At 47.6% G+C, this 19,645-nt stretch overlaps 1 protein-coding gene across 1 annotated transcript in view; it reads left to right on the top strand.

The window, feature by feature from the left end:
- Positions 1–282: 282 nt before the first annotated feature.
- The window catches only part of trim67 (tripartite motif containing 67), a gene marked incomplete at both ends in the record, with an annotated part of 173,219 nt that continues 153,856 nt past the window's right edge, over positions 283–19,645 (top strand). Inside the window, one exon of the mRNA XM_084314434.1 lies at positions 283–1,098. Within this exon, the coding sequence (XP_084170560.1) occupies positions 283–1,098 (816 nt within the window). The remainder of the gene's footprint in view (positions 1,099–19,645) is intronic.

Here is a 19,645-nt window from a genome sequence, read left to right as displayed (position 1 = left end):
TGTGTGTGTGTGTATGAAGGGGGATTAGGGGATTTGTAGTTTTATTGCAGCCTTTAAATGTATCTATTCTACACAGCAACAGCTTGGAATCTGAAGCCACTCAGATTAAACTACAAACCCCCCCCCCCCCCCTCCTCTGTGCGCCTGCGTGAAGCAGCCCAGGGAGCTGTCCAGTGTGATCCAGTGCTGGAGAGAGAATTCCATTGATCTGCTCTGCTGCTCCTCCTCTGAGGCTGTTTTCTCATCCCGTCTTCCCTCAGAAAGAAAGAGAGACACAACACGATGGACGAAGAATTAAAATGTCCAGTTTGCGGTTCGCTGTTCAAGGACCCTGTGCTGTTGCCTTGCTCTCACAACGTGTGCTTGGCGTGCGCTCGGAATATCACCGTGCAGACCCCGGAGGGCGAGACTCCTCCGCACCACCGAGCCTCGGGGAACTTGGACTATGACTATCTGGACATGGACAAGATGAGTATGTACAGCGAGACGGACAGCGGCTATGGCTCCTACACGCCCTGCCTCAAGTCGCCGAACGGAGTGCGGGTGTTTCCGCCCGCCCTGGGCGGCGGCGGCGGCGTGCACCGCCACTGCTCCATCACCTGCCCGCTGTGTCACCGGAGCGTCTCCCTGGACGAACGGGGGCTCCGCGGCTTTCCGCGGAATCGGCTTCTGGAAGCCATCGTGTCGCGGTACCAGCAGAGCCGCGCCGCAGCCGCAGCCGCGGTGAAATGCCAGCTGTGCGACCGCAACCCGGTGGACGCCACGGTGATGTGCGAACAGTGCGACGTTTTCTACTGCACACCGTGCCAGCAGCGGTGCCACCCCTCCCGCGGACCGCTGGCCAAGCACCGCCTTCTGCCGCCGAAGCAAGGGGCGAACAACGCGGCGGGGGCCGGTGCAGGTAGCCGGCAGCCGCAGCAGCCCCCCGGCCCCCTGGCCACCGCGCGCAAGCCGGCGATGTGCGCGGACCACGAAGCGGAAAACTTCAGTATGTTTTGCGTCAACTGCAAGGCTCCCGTCTGTGTGAAATGTATAGAGGAAGGGAAACACAACAAGCACGATGTCAAGCCCCTGCCCGTCATGTGGAAACAACACAAGGTGGGTGAGAGAGAGAGAGAGAGAGAGAGAGAGAGAGAGAGAGAGAGAGAGAGAGAGAGAGAGAGAGAGAGAGAGAGAGAGAGAGAGAGAGAGAGAGAGAGAGAGAGAGAGAGAGAGAGAGAGAGAGAGAGAGAGAGAGAGAGAGAGAGAGAGAGAGAGAGAGAGAGAGAGAGAGAGAGAGAGAGAGAATCACTAGCCAGAATGAGGTTCCGATGATTATCTTCAGCCATAATGAGGTTCATGAAATTATCTCCAGTCAGAACGAGGTTGAGGTGATTATCCCAAATCAGAATGAGGTTGGGGTGATTGTCTCTAGAATGAGGTTGGGGTGATTAGGTTAGATGGATTGTTATGGTTAGGGTTAAGGTTAGCTTTAAGGTTGTCTCAGTAGGGTTGAGGTAAAAGCACTTGCCTACCAACGTAGTGCCCTGCATGGGTTCGATCCCCGGCAGGTGAATTTATACATTTTCTGAAAACGTAAAAAATGCACATTGTTTGAATATGTAATATATGTACTTATTTGTAATACGTACACATTGTACATTGTTGATACAATGCATAAATATATGACTTATGGCTATAACATAACATACATTATACCTTTTTTCCTGTGGTCGATTAGTACTTTATTTACATATTTTAAGCGGTATCAGGTTGCAAGTGGGGAGACGCTTGTGTGGAGCAAATGTCATCCCCTCAAATATTGAGATCAATTTGAGTTCATATATGGTTGATATCATTCATTATATCAAAGCAGGGTAGCCGGACCAGCACTCACAGGTTCAATGTTTTTTAATGGCAGCCTGTATCAAAAGCAGACATGTTTCGGACTAATGTCCTTCTTCAGTGGTATGGCTAGCTTAAGAAGGACATTAGTCCGAAACATGTCTGCTTTTGATACAGGCTGCCATTAAAAAACATTGAACCTGTGAGTGCTGGTCCGGCTACCCTGCTTTGATATACTGAACTTTATGGGATTACAGCACCCAGTTTGAGAACTTGTGAGCGTGGTCTAACTTGACTATATTGATATCATTCATTTACATGACTTAATTGTGTGCAACAATATCACAATATCATAATTGAATCACAATACTATACCTATACGATAGGATAAACGATAATATTGAATTACTAATTTACTGTAGTATTTGACTGTAAATCAGGCACACAGCGTCTGTGGCCTCCAGCCATTCTATCCATCATTTATCAAGCGGATAGTAGGCCTCCCCCTCTCACCTACTTTTCTCTCTCTCACTAGCTTGCTCCTTTCTCTCCATCTCTCTTCTTCTCTCCTTTTATCACGCTTTATCACACTGTCGCACAAATAGACCGCAAAACCCCCATCAGAGGGAGGGAGAGAGAGAGAAAGAGAGAGGGGGGATGGATACAGAGGGTGAGATAGAAAGAGAGAGATATAGAGAGGGGAGCAAGAGAGAGAGAGGTTGGTGGGGGGTGAGGGACAGCAAAAAAGTAGAGCGGGAGGGAGAGAGATATAGGTATATAGAGAGAGAGAGAAAGAGAGAGAGAGAGAGCGAGAGAGAGAGAGAAAGAGAGGGAGGGAGAGAGATACTGTCCAATTATCTAGCAGTCTCAGTCAATGAGTCAACTAGATGTCCCCCTTGGAAGGGTGTAGGCGAAATGACTTCTAATCAAACCAGTGAAACAATTCGGACTTTGTAAGAATGTTCGTTTATTTGGACTTCAATGTCCAGCATCCAATTACTACTCGTTGCAATAATCACCAGGTGGCCAATTAAACAAGTGGTTAGCTTGTAGCTGATAGTTAGTAGCAGCTTACATCCAAGCATTAGCGGATAATGTTAGTAGAGGTCGATATGGTATTTGGTAATGTTCAACCAAGTCGACGTTGATAATAGTTCGTTGATAGTTAGGTTGCAATTTAGCAACCGCCGGTACTTGATAGTGTAGCCAGACATTTAGCCAGCAGTAGCCAGGTAACAGTTAGCCCGACGTTAGTCAGTAGTGTTCATTTAAACGTCAGTAGACGATACAGAGTCTATAGTCAGCATGTACATTCAGTCAGCGTTTAGTCAGCAGCGTACAATCAGACGTTAGTCAGTCAGTCAGATTATTTACCTACACAAAGGAAAGGAAATAAACGGCATTAATTAGTAACTAGATATATGAATCAAAGATAAATGCGGATATTAACGGCGCATACAATGCAACGTACCGTTGGCCAGTCAAGAGTTCGCCCACAGGGCTTTTCACCTTACAGCCTAGGGCAGGGGTGGCCAACCAGTCAGAGACTAAGAGCCACAAAAAAATGACTGTGGTACCACAAAGAGCCACACCATATACCAGCGTTTCTCAACCTTTTTTTTCAGTCACGGCACCTTTCATGTGTTTATAGGTCTCACCCTCTGGCCTCTGAAGTTGCTAATGTCTTTTTTATTTGGGCCTCACAGGGTTAAAAGTACCCTGTGAGACCCACGGTTGCAAAATTACAAAATCACTTTTAGCCATTTAAAAAAATAATGTTTATTTAATTTTTTTTAAAGGGGAACTATTTTACTATTTCTTTCACTATTTGGGCACTTTTACACAATTCCTGTGAGTCTATGGAACACCTAGGTTTTTTTCAAAAAAAAATGCATTGTTTTGTATTTCTAATAAAGTACTAAAAACCGCATTTTTCTACCTCAAGATCTTAAGCCGTTTTGAGGCTGGGCTCCAACCACTGTGTGGCCTGGTGCCAACTGCCACATCAACTGCCACATTATTATGCAGCTGAGAAATCTCTGACATCACAGATATGCACATTTTCAGATGACTCAGTTCAGTGAGGGTGAATATTGTGAGAGGAGAATTGGAAGAATTCGCCAATATGAGAATTAGAGACATATATCCTATTAATATAAGTCCACATAGCTAAGAAACAATGGTAAACACTGAAAAAAGCCATTTATAAGATAGTTCCCCTTTAAGCACATGTATAGTCAATTGGTCCTGTTGTTCAGCCTCACAATGCTATTTGATAGTAAATTTGTTTATATGTCCCACCCTCTGGCCTCTGAAGTTGCTAATTTCTTTTTAATTTGGGCCTCACAGGGTTAACCTCTTAAGCCCGAGATATACAGTAAAAGTGTATATTTTCAGCATTATGTTTGTTTACCAATTATTTTAACTGTTATTAGTGAAATATAAGATTATAGAAATCTCAGGGCATTGAGTCGGAAACCGGCGCATATTGACAGGAGGAAGTGGCACATCCAAAAGTGAGTGTAGTCTTTTGAAGGAAGAGACTCAGGGCTTTCAAATTTCGAAAAACTACCCTACCCAGCTCACACCAGCCCCTGTCAATCATCTGACTTCTGGATTTACTTTTTAATTTCTCTTATTTTTTGGGATTATCTCCCACAAACCTGAACGTTATTGCCATAAAACAGAACGCAGTTAGTTTCTCTACCTTTCTGTGAACGTCTTGCAAAAAACGGTGTTGCAATATGATGAAAAATGGTGGAGAAATTTACATTATAAAAAAGATGGCAGAATTCAGTACTGTATCTACAAAACCTTCTGTTTAATCATCTTCCCTTTATTCATTTGCTTAGATTTTTCAGGTCTGGTCAATTTTAGCATGGTGTTATTTACAGTCAAAGATAATTTTTTTTTTAAATAGAATTGATATTCTCCTTTGGTTCATTACAATTTACTCAAGCCTAGTAACAGACACACTATTTCTGACACTGATCCATATATGTCCCTAGATTCAGATACCAAGAACATGCAAATGGACCATTTAAAAAAAAATTGTAATAATGAAGGATAATAATGATAAACATATTGGGAAAAACGTTGGATAATTCTCCACCTCCCACTTAGTTTTCTGAACGTCAGGCTCATAAAACTATCCAAACTATACAAAGTGATCCCGGTCTATATTATTATTATTTCTTTACAGGGGCACCAAGAATTAAACTATGCTGCATTTACGGTGGTAGCACAAGCGGCTCCCGCGAAAACTACTCAGGTTACGTCGGTAACGGATGATTCTTGACGTTCCCATCCTGCCAGAAACAGGCGACTTTCGACGTCCTTCTTTGTGCCAGAAACAGGCGACTTTCGACGTCCTTCTTTGTGCCAGAAACAGGCGACTTTCGACGTACTTTGTGCCAGAAACAGGCGACTTTCGACGTCCTTTGTGCCAGAAACAGGCGACTTTCGACGTCCTTCTCTGTGCCAGAAATAGGCGACTTTTGACGTCCTTTTCTGGTCATTGTTCCACCAAGTACCACCAACCTCCTAACGTCCCTGTGGAGGACGGTGGTAGGGCACACCCCGACGTGACGATCACGCTTGGGATGACCGGCGGTAACGGGAAGGCTATGGCAAGTCCTTACTTCCACGTCTCTGATGACACCCTTTGTGTCAGGGTGAGTCTTCATCACTCGGCCCAGTCGAAACTGGCCTCTGAGTGCGTTCTGGTCCGCAAGCCAGACCAGGTCTCCTTTAGCAACATTCCTAGCGGGAATGTGCCACTTCTTCCGGACGAAGAGTTCTGGTCCCGCCAGTTGGCTCCATTGTTTCCAGAACCTGTCCACTTCAATCTGGATTGCTCTCAGACGGACGAAGGGGTAGCTAGCAGACTCGAAACCTCTGGGGTCTCCACGGGGCCTTGCACGTCCCAGTAGGAGAGTGTTTGGGGTGATGACCTCAATGGTGCCATCCCGAAGCTGGGCGTTGGCGCCAATAGGCCTCTCATTTGATAGATTGGCAGCTAGGTATAGGAGGGTTTGGAACTCCAGGGCCGTAAGGCTCCCTTCTTCGCCTATGCTGCTTAGTGCTCTTTTCAATACTCGCACAGCTGCTTCAGCCGCACCATTCCTATGAGGAGAGTCAGCGGGGTGGAACACCCAAGTCCAATCTGTTCCAGACTCTGCGGCTTTCTTCTGTACCTTGTTATTGTCGATATTCGCTAGGAACTTGTAAAGTTCTTCCAGCGCTGGCTTTGCTCCCACGAAATTAGTCCCTTTATCGGTCCAGAGCTTCCTAGGATGGCCTCTCAATGCAGTGAAGCGTTGGAACGTTTTTAGGAAACCTTCGGTCGAGAGGTCTTCCACTATGTCGGCATGTATCGCTCTGGACGCCATGCAGCAGAAAACTACGCCCCAGGCTTTCTTACTTGTCCTCTTTTTCACTGAGTCTTTGATCGTGTAGGGACCAAAGAGGTCCAACGTGGTATACTCGAATGGTGCGGCCGGCTCTGTGCGCTCCGGGGGGAGTTCGCTCATGATTTGACGGCACATTTTTGCCTTGTTCTTTCGGCAGTGTATACACGAGTCAATCGTACTTCGGGCTACTCTTGGCCCCTGCACAACCCAGGCTTTGTCTCTCATGCGCAAGAGGGTTCCTGCAATGCCCTCATGGTTTGTCCTGTGGGCTTCCTCTGCCAGGAGGATGCTGACCCATTCCCTGTAGGGAAGTAAGGGCACCCCAGGCCATTCTTTGGCCATGGCTTGAACTCTGCCGTGGCACAGCAAGAGTTTGGAGTCCTCCTCTTTGTGAACCACAAGTCTGTCCAGTGTGGTCACAGGGAATTCTGCGCCTTCCTGTGCGGCCAGGCATAGTTCTTTGAATGCGCTTTGCAGTTTGTTTACTGTTAATGTCTCCCACTTTAGCAATGTGCGGGTTGGCAAACGTGCTTTCATCGTCTGGGCCTTCCGGGTTTTTACTGTCGCCCAGAACTTTAGTGCCCTTCGGATGAAGCCGACGACGCTGCAGAGTGTCTTGAGAGAACTGTATCTCCTTGGGTTTATCTGGCCTACGAGAGCCCCGCCCCAAAGTTTGTCGGGGGTTCTGTTTGGCGAGATAATGATATCTGATTCTTCTTTTATCGCTGTTATCTTTCCTTCCCCTGAGCTGGCAGGGGAAGGCATTGTCTTTGCTTGCGCTCTTGTGATAGCAACTGTGAAGGCCTTTCTTTGAAGCCTACTTACCACGTCTCTCGCAGCGATAGCTACCTCTGAGGCTGATTTCTTTGGCCATTCCTCTTCGGGGTAGGCGAGGAAATCAGGGCCGCATTGCCAAGCAGAGTCCTCTCCGAGTAGCTCTGGGGAGCAGCGGCCTCTTGTGACCAGGTCAGCAATCTTGCGTTCTCCTGGTACCCACCACCAATCAGTGACGGGACCAGCCTTCTGGATCTCTCCGACCCGATTCGCGAAGAATGTCTGGAATCCATAGCTTTCTCTTTGGATGGCACCCAGCACAGTCTGACTGTCGACGAAGTGGAACCATCTCTCGATTTTGATTCTTCCATGTTTAAGCACATTTTTAGACGGGATGCGAGCACCGCCCCACAGATTTCCGCCTTTACTGGGTCACCTCTAAGGTCAAGAGGGGCCAGTTTCGCTTTTGACTCCACTAGCCGGGCGACTGCTCCCCCAGACGTCTCCCACCGTAGATACAGTACTGCGCCATAGGAATCACAGCTCCCGTCTGAGAACGTGATCCCCCATGGCTTGCCCAACCAGCCGGCGGGCGTGATACTTCTTGGGAATGTGACGCGGCTCAGGCGAGCATATTCCTTGAACAACTCCACTGCTTTCTCTCGGAGCTCCTCTGATAGTGCCTGGTCCCAAGTGTCCCTGGTCATCTTTCCAGCCTCCTGGAATGCTCTTCTCACTAGGATCACTCCCTTCTGCTTGAGTGGAAGACAGTCCTGCGACTTGGCTGAGTAGGACTCGGCGTGTCAGAGGGTTAGGCGTCCTCTCTATGATATCTTCTTCGGCTAGATCTGCTTCCATCCTCATCTTTTTCCTTCTCCGGGAAAAGTTGATGGATGCCATTACGAAGAGCTTGTCTTCCTGAACAAGGTAGCCGACTCCCAAAGCCTTGTTATCTTCTTCCTTGAGTTGGTTCGGTAGAACTAGTGTCTCTGGCTTGGTCTCCGGGGCGTCATGCCTCCCACTGTGACCAGATCGGACCCAGGGTTTGAGGTGGAAGCCGCCTGCCTTCAAGATGACTTCGACCCCCTTAAGGATCTCTTCCAGTCTGTGTGAGTCATTGTGTGACACGAGGAGATCGTCCACGTAGCTGTTGTCCACGATGACAGACCTTTCATCAGTTAGATGGGAGAACCGAGGGAGGTATGCGGTCTCTCGCATAGCGACTTGGGCAATACATCCGGCCGGCTTGTCTCCCATATTCACCCTGACGACGGCGTAATCTTCAATCTCGTCTTGCGGTGAGTCTCTCCATAGAAAGCGGTGTACATGAACTTCTTCCTCTTCCAGCCACACTGAGTTGTACATCTTTTTGATGTCACCGATGGCTGCATGTTCTCCTTCCCGGAATCTGAGGAGTACCGCTCGGATTTGGTTCAGAACATCAGGACCTTTCAGTAGGATATTGTTCATGCTTACACCTCTGTACTCTTGGCTGCTGTCCCAGACGATGCGTACTGGAGTGGTGACGGAGTATGGGTTCGGTGCGGTCAAGTGACTCACGTACCATACTGCTCCTTTCCATTGGTCCATCATAGACCTAGTTAGTTTCACGGCAGCTCCTCTCTCCACCATTTCGTGGATTTGCCTGGTATAGGCGACTTTCCATGAAGGATCTTTCTCAAGGCGCTTCTCTGTCCTGAGGAAGGTTGACTCCACAGCTCGGCGATTGTTAGGGAGAGATGTTGGTTGTTCCTTCCAGGGGTACTTTGCATCCCAGTGGGAGTCCCCACAGTGCGAGTCTTTCTCCTTGAAGGTCAAGCCAGCCTTGATGGTCTCTAGGTCCCGCTCGTCAGCCAGTGTCAACTCCTTTCCTCCAGGAGGACAGTTACCGCAGCGACATCCCCCACAGACGGGGTCACAGGCTGCTCCGATGCTGTCCCATTTCAGCCAGTCGAAGACTTCCTTGTTGCTTGCGGCAGTTACTGCTTCTTTTATGCTTTTCCTCCTGGTTAAGTCTACCGTGAGGTGTTTGCATTCTCTCACGACAGTTGTTCCCATGGAGCGTGCGAAGTGGGTCAATGAATGACGCGTGGTCATTTTTACTTCTTCGAAGAGGTCCGGATGCGCACCGCTCACAGTTTTGCCCAGTGGGCCGTCCCATAGCACCAGATCACCGGCTCTCTCCATTCTTTGTGGGGCCAGGCGACCTTCCCGGGTGCTAATGAGCAGATCAATGGTATCAGGCCGGGTCAATTCTCCTGGCTTGACACATGGGAAAAACTGTTCTAGTCTCTTGGAGTCCACCACTCTGTCTACTTTGGCGATGTCCTCAAGGCCGTAGCAGAGCATTTCGTGGGCCCTCAAGGTCCCCTTCGGGGTCCATACTTTTATTGCCACCACATACCTCTTGGTATCGACTCTGACTGCCATCTTCCCAACACCGTACACGACCAGTGTGATAGGCTCGCCTCTTGGCGGCTCTGTGAGTGATATAGTTGGTGTCGGAGGCGAGGTCCATCAACGCTCCAACACAGTCTCCTCCTCTCGTTGTGACGTCCATGAGCATCATGAGGACTGGGTATTCTTTTATGCCACTTTTGTCCAACAGGCTCTTGCTGGCGTACACTTGGGAGGTCGCTTTGTTCGTGAAGGCTTTCTTGAATGCTTCCATTTGGAGCGTTGACAACTTTAACTCTGTGACCACCTTCTCCTGCTCAGCCGTAAGGCCTCGGAGCCCTCTACGAGCGCTGGGCTCATTGGTTGTTTCGTTCCTGCTCTGTGTCTTGGAGCAGAGGAGAAAATGATGGTTGACAGGGCCGCCCCCCTTCACACACTCATCCTTCTTACAGAGGAACCTTTTCTTGCATAGGCTGTTGGCCCCGTGATAAGCGAGGCATTTGATGCATGCTCCAGCTTTCTTCACCTGGGCTCGTTTCTCAAGTAGTTTAGCCTTCTTGAAGGCCGGGCAGAAGTAAAGTCTTTTCCCATGTGCCTCCTCACCACACATGGTGCACGAGTCCCTCTGGGGCTCTCTTCTTACTTCGCTCGATGTCGTTCTTGTAAATGACCGTCTATCACCTCCCCTGTCGCTCAGCCTTTCACGCTGGGTTGGTCTTTCGCCAGCGTGGGTGGCTCCGATCTCCAACTGTGCTAGCCTCTCGAGGATCCTTTCCTGTCCTTTCAGAAATGACAAGAGTCTATCGAAGTAACTTGCGGGCGGGACGCCATTCGCGGGGTCACGCTCATAGGAGATCCACTTCTCTCTCATGCCTATAGGGAGTTTTCTCTCTATGGCGGTGACAGTTAGGTGGTTTTTGATCACGTCCTCCATCCCAAGGTCTTTTAAGTCGTACAGTGCGGTTTCCATTGCCTGGACCAGGTCGATCATTGGCCTAGGCTGGTTACTCCATACTGGAGGCACTTCTTCCAGACCTTTGAGGATCAGACTTGCGGTTGTGCTCCTGTCTCCAAAGCGGTTGTCCAGGAGCCTGAAAACGTCGTCCGCTGTTCTGCAGCGATCCAGCCCGAATTTCTTTCTCAGTGGCTCTTCTACGCTGTCAAGAAGATGATATAATTTGCATACAGGCAATCCTGATGGTTCGGCTAAAGCCTGGAGGTCCTCCCAGTTATCCCGCCAGCGCCAATAGGTCCTTCTGTCGCCACAGAATTTGGGCAGATTGATGGCGGCAAGCTTTATCTTTGGTCGGGCCCCCTGGTGGTCTCTGTGGTGAGCGAGACCTTCCTGCGTTGCGCCCTCATCACCTGGTGGCGTGGCGTGGTCACCTCGTGACTGAGGCATGATAGTGAGGTCAGCGCTCTGGTTCAAATAGGGTTCGCTGCCGGGTTGTCTTACCCGTGGGAGCGAACTCCTGTCGGTATACTCGTGAGGCCCACTTCTTGTCGTCTTTGCTCCAAGCTGGAGATGGGTTGCTTTAGGGGCCCCCTCGTGGCTCCCGAAAGGTAAGGGAGAGTCTTTGTAAGTGCCCTCTGTTTGACTACTGTCAAGCTGAGGAGATGACAAGTGGATGTGAAGGACCACACTTTTGCCGTTGGTGGACGGGGAAGGTTTAGCTTCGGCGGCAAGTTGCAGAACATCGTTTGCAATATCAAGTGGGCTGGTCACGTCACCGCCCCTTTCAATGTTGTATGTCCTTTTATCCTCTTCATCCTCATAAGCACTTCCAATTTCACCCTTTCCACCAGGCTCTAGGAGGGTCGACCACCTGTCCATCAGTGCTGCTCTTTCCTCGTCCAAGTGCCTGTACCGCTTCTCAAGTTCAGATATGTTGGGAGTTGGAAGAAGGTATCTCCACTCTCTCACCATTTGTTCGAAGGCGTTGAGTCTTCTCTCCAATTTGTTTCCCTCCAACGCTCTCTTGTCATGGGGTGCCCATTGGGTGCTGAGTCTCTTTGTCTCTTCCAAGGCCTCCTTGAACTCCACTTCAAGGGGGCCTAACTTAACTAACTGGTTGAACGAAGCGGGACCATACCTCCGAGAGGATCTTCTTCTCCAGTGCCACTTTCCTCTGCTTGCTTCCGTCTTTCTTTGCTGTGGCGTCTGCTATCACGGTAGCATGCGCAGTTCCGTCGGCCTCCTCCAATGCTCCAACATAGTCCCCCGTCGCTCAAAAAGGACATCTTTTCAGAAATCGATAAAAATAGAAAAATGGCCATTTCTAGTGCTTTGACATGTAAGGTATACGTCCCCCAACTTGCTAAACCTAATACGACTTGTAAATACGTTTAATTCTTGCTAGATGGTATGATTGTAATAATCTCCATTTGCGATAAGAACTACATCGCGTCACGAAACGCACATACATGGACGCGCGCACACACAAACAGCGCATAGGTGTTAATCACTGAGTGATCTAATATGCATATTCTTCAGCGCAAGAGGGGGGGGGGGGGGTGTGTTTCTCACTGTCTGTCGTTGATAATATAATCTGAAGAGGTCCTGCATTATTATTATTATTATCATTCTCGAGAATACACGGGACCCGACGGAACGTTAATTTATGTATTAAAAGTAGTCGCTTTTCATCCTCGCCCGTGTATATACCCACGTCGCGCTAAAACAACATAAACTACTGTATGGCAGAGACAGAGTGCGTGTGTGTACGAGTTATGAGTTATCTCGCAGTTCATTCAAGCGCGCATCACGGTGATGACAGCTCTCTAGAGTAGAAAGGTGCGCTCACAGGGGCGTAGCTGGAGATTCTGGGCCCCATGAAAGAATCAATTTGTGGGCCCCCAATCTATTAAAAAATGTGGGGCCCCCAATCTATTAAAAAGTTTGGGGCATTTGCTGGGCCCTTGGAATCATCCTAACCCCCCCCCCCCCCCCCCAGCTACTCCCCTGCACACACACACACACACACTCTCTCTCTCTCTCTCAAACAGAGAAATCAAAAGAAATCAGTACATTACAGAAGGAATTTCTTGTACAGTCTTGTACAGTGGGTGACAATATTGTCACAAGGAAAGATGAAATTACATACCTAGGTTTCATGTCTATCTATATCTCCCTCTCTCTCCCTCCATCTCTCCTCTGTATCTCCCTCTTTCTTTCTCTTCCTCTATATCCCTCTTTCCCCCCCTCTCTCCCTCTATCTCTTCTTTCTTTCTTTCTTTCTTTCTTTCTTTCTTTCTTTCTTTCTTTCTTTCTTTCTTTCTTTCTTTCTTTCTTTCTTTCTTTCTTTCTTTCTTTCTTTCTTTCTTTCTTTCTTTCTTTCTTTCTTTCTTTCTTTCTTTCTTTCTTTCTTTCTTTCTTTCTTTCTTTCTTTCTTTCTTTCTTTCTTTCTGTCTAGTTAGTTGACAGCTTACGCATGATGTAAAGTAGAAAGTAGAGAGGTGAAGACCTGTTCTCTCTCTCTCTCTCTCTCTCTGCCACACGTGCTGCCACACGTGCTGTCAGGGTCAAACCAGTCTGGATTGATGTTGTAGTCTGAAAAAATGCCAGGAAATGCTCAGAGAATTGTTGCATATATAGAACACAAATGTTCTAGAATGTTCGATTATGACATCATACTGTAGTGTGACATACTCCTCCTGTAGTGTGAAAAAACATGCATTCTCATAAATATTACGTTCAAATCTATTTTGTACTTGATGATACATTTGAAATTGGTTTGGTTATGATCATGTTATTAGTGTGTGTGTGTGTGTGTGTGTGTGTGTGTAAAAAAACGAATTAATAATATAATTATTATAAATGTCTCTCTCTGTATATATCTCTGTATCTCTTTCTTTCTTTCTTTCTTTCTTTCTTTCTTTCTTTCTTTCTTTCTTTCTTTCTTTCTTTCTTTCTTTCTTTCTTTCTTTCTTTCTTTCTCTCTATCTATTACTATACTATTATATATCTATATATATATATCTAAATGTCTAAACCTCGGTCTATCTAGTGTGTGTATACACCAGTATCACTGACTACCACGGCAAGCCTATAGAAAATGATTCTATTTAATAATAATTATTATAAATGTCTCTCTCTCTGTATCTTTCTTTCTTTCTTTCTTTCTTTCTTTCTTTCTTTCTTTCTTTCTTTCTTTCTTTCTTTCTTTCTTTCTTTCTTTCTTTCTTTCTCTTTCTATTATATTACTATTATATATCTATCTAAATATCTAAACCTCTGTCTATCTAGTGTGTGTATGCATGGCATCAAATCAAAGTGTGTGTTGCTGTAGGCCTGCCTGTATCGATCAGTCACACTATACCCCCATTCAGCCGTAATTGTTCCCTGCTGGGCCTTTGTTTCATGGTGTGAATTAGTCATTGACATTGACATTGACATCACATTGCATTCTGGGAAGGAGTGTAGTTCCCTTATCATTAGCTGAATTCACTGAATTCTCTTCAGAGGCTCCTGCTGCAAATTGGTAATGACTGTACCAGAATGTTTGATAGGACATTGATTGAAAACTATCGTCTCAAATTTGACAATTGATGGCTTATTTTGAAGGTATGAATCTGTAATTTTACATTATGTAACAAAAAAAAAAGAGAATATTCTGAGAAGGTGGAGCTAGAAACTCTAGACCTCAGGGGGTTAAGTCGTCGTGTTTCAACTACTGTCGTCGACTTTTTTCGACTTTCTGCGATGTCGGTGGTGGAAACCAGATCCATGAGCGCCCCAGCCAGCAAACCACCACCGGGCCTGGCCGCACCATCGCCCGGTGTCGGTGAGATAAGCGAAGCTGTGCTCTTGGTCATGACCAAGCTCCATGCAGAATCTGAGACACGCTTCGCTGAAACACAAAGGAAAGTGCTGGCGGATTTTTGTGATAACCTTCATCGAGAGATATCAGAAGAAATAAGGTTGGCGGTCGTCCCGCTGATAGACAAGATGGAGTCGCTGTACGTTATCTCCTCGGCTAATGCTACCGAACTAGCCGAGCTAATGACGGAGGTATCATTACAGGGCGAGAAGATGGCGGATTTAGAGTCCTCCCTGCTGGCTAGGCAGGCTGAAGTTGTCAAACTACAGTCGGTAATTGTGGAAATACAGTCCCGGGAGAGACGCTACAACATCAGGATTGTTGGAGTACCGGAGGGCAACGGGGAAGGCCGTCTCTCTGAGACCATGCCGGAATTGCTGCAAAAAATACTGGGGAATGACGTCCTCCCCTCCCCTCCCGTCTGTGAATCGGCATACAGAGCGGGCAGCAGTGGTGCGTTGTTAATATGGACTGAGCCGGCACGCAGGATAATGACGCCGTGCGCACACGCACGCGCACGCGCGGCCCCGCGCGCATGCGCATATGTTCCCTCGCGCACATGTATAATAATACACTTTGTTTGTATAGCCTTTCATACAGAAACTGCAGCTCAAAGTGCTTCACAACAGAAGAAAGACAGGCATAAAATGAGCACATAAAGTGCAGACATATAAAATCAGTTTTTCACATTAGGATCTAACATCCCAACAGGCAACCTTGTTTATGGTTTGATTCAGTTTTAATATAAATAATAAAAATAAAGAGAAGATTAATTAATTATCTACTCAGTCCCAAAGTTTGTGATGTAAATATGGAATGTCCCAAGTTGCTGCTGTTTACAGAGTGTATTGTTGTCCGCGTGGCAAATACATTTTTCTTTGGCTGGCCTTGTTATGATAGCAGAATAATATATCTGCATTTCTGTCAGTACAAGATTAAGCAGTGAATCACATTGAATAATAACATGATTATGTCTTGATGTCTGATGGACTCTGTAAGACTGTAAACACGCATTTGTCATGTCTCATCAATCATGAACCATGATTATTTTCAAGAGAAACAAAACAGGCAAATAACCTAGCTAGTCAATCTGGACAAAAGCCTATATTAAAAAATTAAAGCTGTTCAAATGCTGTTGCTGTTAGGTTAGTGTTACTTGCCTTCCTGCTCCTGGCGTCCACTCCTGGTTTAGCAAAACTAAGTTTGCTTTGAACGAGTGTCGCACTCGTCCTCATCTTCTTCTTGGATGGCATGATCCTTGCAGTTGTGATGGTGAATGAAGACAGGTAGTCAGATACTGTTAACTTATACATTGTATGTGCGGACGTGGTTGAAGACACCGGCCTAGCGGCTATTGTTATGATAATGTGAGGTAGCGCCGGGAGGCAGGTAAACACGACAAGCCGAGTCGAGCGCAGCGCGTTCTTGAGTGCACGCGCATGCGCGCACAACCATGCATGTGCGTGCACGCGCTTCTGCTCAAATCTTTAATACTCCGTGAGCTTGCACACCGTGCTACCCCGTCCCATGAACAACGCATGCCTGGCGGGCAGGACCACTCCTGGTGTGAACAAGGAGCCGAGGCCCATCATTGTTAAGGGGTTGCAGTTCTCACGCTGTCACATTCCAAGCATTCCAAAATGGCCGCGCCAGTGTTGTTGGCTGCTTGTCATCGCTTGCTGTTGCTCCTAATTTGTTCGTTTGTCCTCGCTCTGTTTGTACCGTCGTATGTGTGTGTTGTACACGGCATTATTGTCTATGATCGGCAAACTCTACTGAACATTCGACCCTCTATATGCACCCCGGACGCCAATGGCGGGAATACTCACCGCTGCCTGTTCTCACGTCTTCCTGAGGGAGTATGGGCTCCGCGCTGCCCCTGTTACCGGAGGAAGCGATTCAGAAGGCGGGGTAAACGTGCAGGTAACTCGGTTAAGCTGAGAAGCCTTGCCGGTTCCCGTTCTCCTTCTCCACCGAGCCATCTCCTCCAGCTCTACGACGATGGACCCGATCAGCGCTCCTACTACATCCACAGACGTTCCCTGGAGCCGAGATACATCTCACTTCGCGCGATTACACTTAACGTAAACCTGGATGGGCTGCCGACCGCGGGGATTCCCCCCAGGCCGCGCGCGAAACGCGGGGGGGTAGTCTCTGACAACCTCCGCCCGCTGGTGTGGATACCCCCGTCATCGGATCATACCACCACTGCTGCCCCCGACCCAGTTGAAGTGAAAATGGCTCTGATCAACGCGAATCACATCTCCAACAAAACATTCGTCTTAAATGACTTTGTGATCAAAAACGGACTGGACTTCCTACTGCTAACTGAAACCTGGCTAACCGTTGGCGAGTTTGCGCCTCTCGTTGAATTATGCCCCAATGACTGCAATTTCTTCAGCGCACCCAGATCCTCCGGACGAGGAGGAGGTCTGGCCGTGCTGTTTAAAAAAACCTTCAACTGCCGCGCTCTCAACTGTGATAATTTCTCCAGCTTCGAGGTACAGTTGATTATGCTAGACTTGGACTCTCCCCTCCTAATTGTTCTTGTGTATCGACCGCCAAGTAGTAAGAACTTTATTTTACAATTTTCGGATTTTATCTCTACTATTATGTCAAAGCATGACAAAGTTTTGATCCTTGGAGACTTTAACATTCATGTATGCTGCCCTTCCAAGCCTATGGTGTCAGACTTTTTACATCTGATTGACTCGCTTGGTCTCTCCCAGCTCGTCACTGACTCTACCCACAGGTTGGGCCATACACTAGATCTAGTGTTAACATCTGGTTTTCCAGTGTCCAGTTTAATCACAACAAATGCATGCTCATCTGATCATCTTGCTGTTATGTTTACCTTATCTCTGTTACTCCCCACACCCAAACCCCTTCCCCCTGCACGTCTCTCTCGCAACATTAACCCCTCGACTGCCAGTAAGTTCTCCACTGCCTTCATAGCTGCCCCTAACACCTGCACTATTGAAGCCTCTCCCTCCCATCTTAGCACTGAAGAGCTTACATCCCTTTTCAACACCACCTGCCTCTCCACTCTAGACTCTGTAGCCCCCCTTAGACAGAAAAAACCTAAGCCTAAAGGGCAGCCCTGGCTCAATGATAACACCAGAGCCCAGAGAAAAGAGTATAGGAAGGCAGAGCGGAAGTGGAAACGTGACAAACTTCAAGTTTCACTTGAACTGCTTAGGGACAGTCGCATTAACTACCAGCTAGCGGTTAAAGCGGCGAGAATCACATATTTTTCTGACCTCATCAACAACTCCCACAACCCCAGGACCCTGTTCACTACCATCAACTCTCTCATTAGCCCCCCCAGCACCTGCCTGGATGTGTCCCCAGCTAAGTGTGAGGAATTCTCAAATTTTTTCACCACCAAAGTTGAAAATATCAGAAGGAACATCTCACCCCCCACACGTAATGTAGCTGTCCCTCTGGTCTGCTCATCTACACTGACCTGCTTTCAGCCCATCAGTCTACTCACCCTCACAGAGATAGTTTCCTCTATGAAACCTGCAACCTGCCCCCTTGACACTGTTCCCACTACTCTCCTGAAACAGGTTTTTCACACAACCGGTCCCAGCATCCTCTCCATTATTAACAGCTCCCTGGCAACTGGTACTGTTCCATCCTGCTTTAAACATGCAGTAGTCCAGCCCCTATTGAAAAAACCAAACCTTGACCCCACCCTGCACAGTAATTACAGGCCCATTTCCAAGCTTCCTTTTCTGTCAAAAATACTTGAAAAGGTTGTTCTGTGCCAATTGTCTCCCTACCTGCACCAGAACAGCATCCTGGAGACATTTCAGTCGGGGTTCAGGACTGGCCATAGCACAGAATCAGCCCTCCTTAAAGTGTCAAATGACCTACTCCTCGCCGCTGACAACCGTGACTGCTCTATTTTAATGCTGCTTGACCTCAGTGCAGCCTTCGACACTGTTGATCACACCATTTTATTAGATCGTCTCCAACATGGGGTTGGTGTCAGTGACACTGCATTAGCATGGTTTTCCTCCTATCTCACAAATAGAAGCTTTGCTGTCAACATCGCCAACTGCTCCTCCCCCTCAACCTCCCTCTCCTGTGGGGTCCCACAAGGGTCCATCCTTGGCCCGATCCTGTTCTCCCTTTACATGCTACCCCTTGGTCCAATCATTCAGAAGCACAACATCTCTTTTCACTGTTATGCTGACGACACACAGCTTTATGTTTCCCTGAAACCCAACAACCAGTCTCTACTTAACAGTCTCATATCCTGCCTGGATGATGTTAAATGTTGGATGGCACAAAACTCTCTACAACTAAATCAAAACAAATCCGAAATAATCCTCTTCGGTCCCCCAGACGCTGTCACCACCCTTACCAACAGCCTTGGCAACCTGTCCTCCCTGGTCAAGCCGTATGTCAAGAACCTAGGGGTCATTTTTTATCCACAATTTAAATTTGACAGACAAGTAAACTCAGTGGTAAAGGCATGTTTTTTCCAACTACGCACCATTGCCAAACTCAAAGCCCTTCTCTCCCCTGCAGACCTTCAGAGAGTCATCCACGCCTTCATTTCATCTAGATTAGACTACTGCAACTCCCTCTATATAGGCATTAACCAGTCTTCCCTGTCCCGCTTACAACTGGTACAAAACGCTGCTGCCAGACTGTTGACCGGAACCCGCAAGAGAGACCACATCACCCCTGTCCTTGCCTCCCTTCATTGGCTCCCAGTACGCTACAGGATAGATTTTAAGGTTCTCCTATTTGTTTTTAAAGCCCTTAATGGTCACACACCCTCCTACATCTCAGACCTCCTATCCCCCTATTCCAACACCAGGTCCCTCAGGTCAGCCGATCAGAGGCTCCTGACAGTCCGGAGGTCTAACCTCAAGCTCAGGGGGGGGCGTGCCTTTGCTATCGCAGCCCCTGAACTGTGGAACAGCATCCCCACCTCCATTAGGCTCGCCCCCTCGATAGATGCCTTCAAATCGAGGCTCAAAACCCACTTCTACCTACTAGCCTTTCCCGTTCACTGACTCATGCCCTGTTTTTCTATGTGTTTGCCTGTGTGCCCTCCCATAAAACGGAGTGTGATTGTTGTCTATATGTATCTTGTGTATTTACCCTCTGTACAGCACTTTGGTTGACACGCGTCATGTGAAATGTGCTTTATAAATAAATTTGATTGATTGATTGATTGATTGATTGTCAAGCTGAACAGGCTTCAGCAGAGGGAACTCATCATGCGGTCGGCTCGTGCCAGAAGGGGTAATCTAAGGCTTGGCGATCACAAAGTGGCCATTTTCGAAGACTTTACACCGGAGGTTCAAGCACAGAGAGGCGAATACAAAGTGGTCATGAACAGGCTATGGAAACTAGGCCTGAGGCCCACGCTATTCGCTCCCGCGAAATTATCTGTGT

Source organism: Notolepis coatsorum, assembly GCF_963971535.1.
Source record: "Notolepis coatsorum genome assembly, chromosome: 5".
NCBI lineage: Eukaryota > Metazoa > Chordata > Actinopteri > Aulopiformes > Paralepididae > Notolepis > Notolepis coatsorum.
This window is presented reverse-complemented; position numbering and strand designations above follow the sequence as displayed.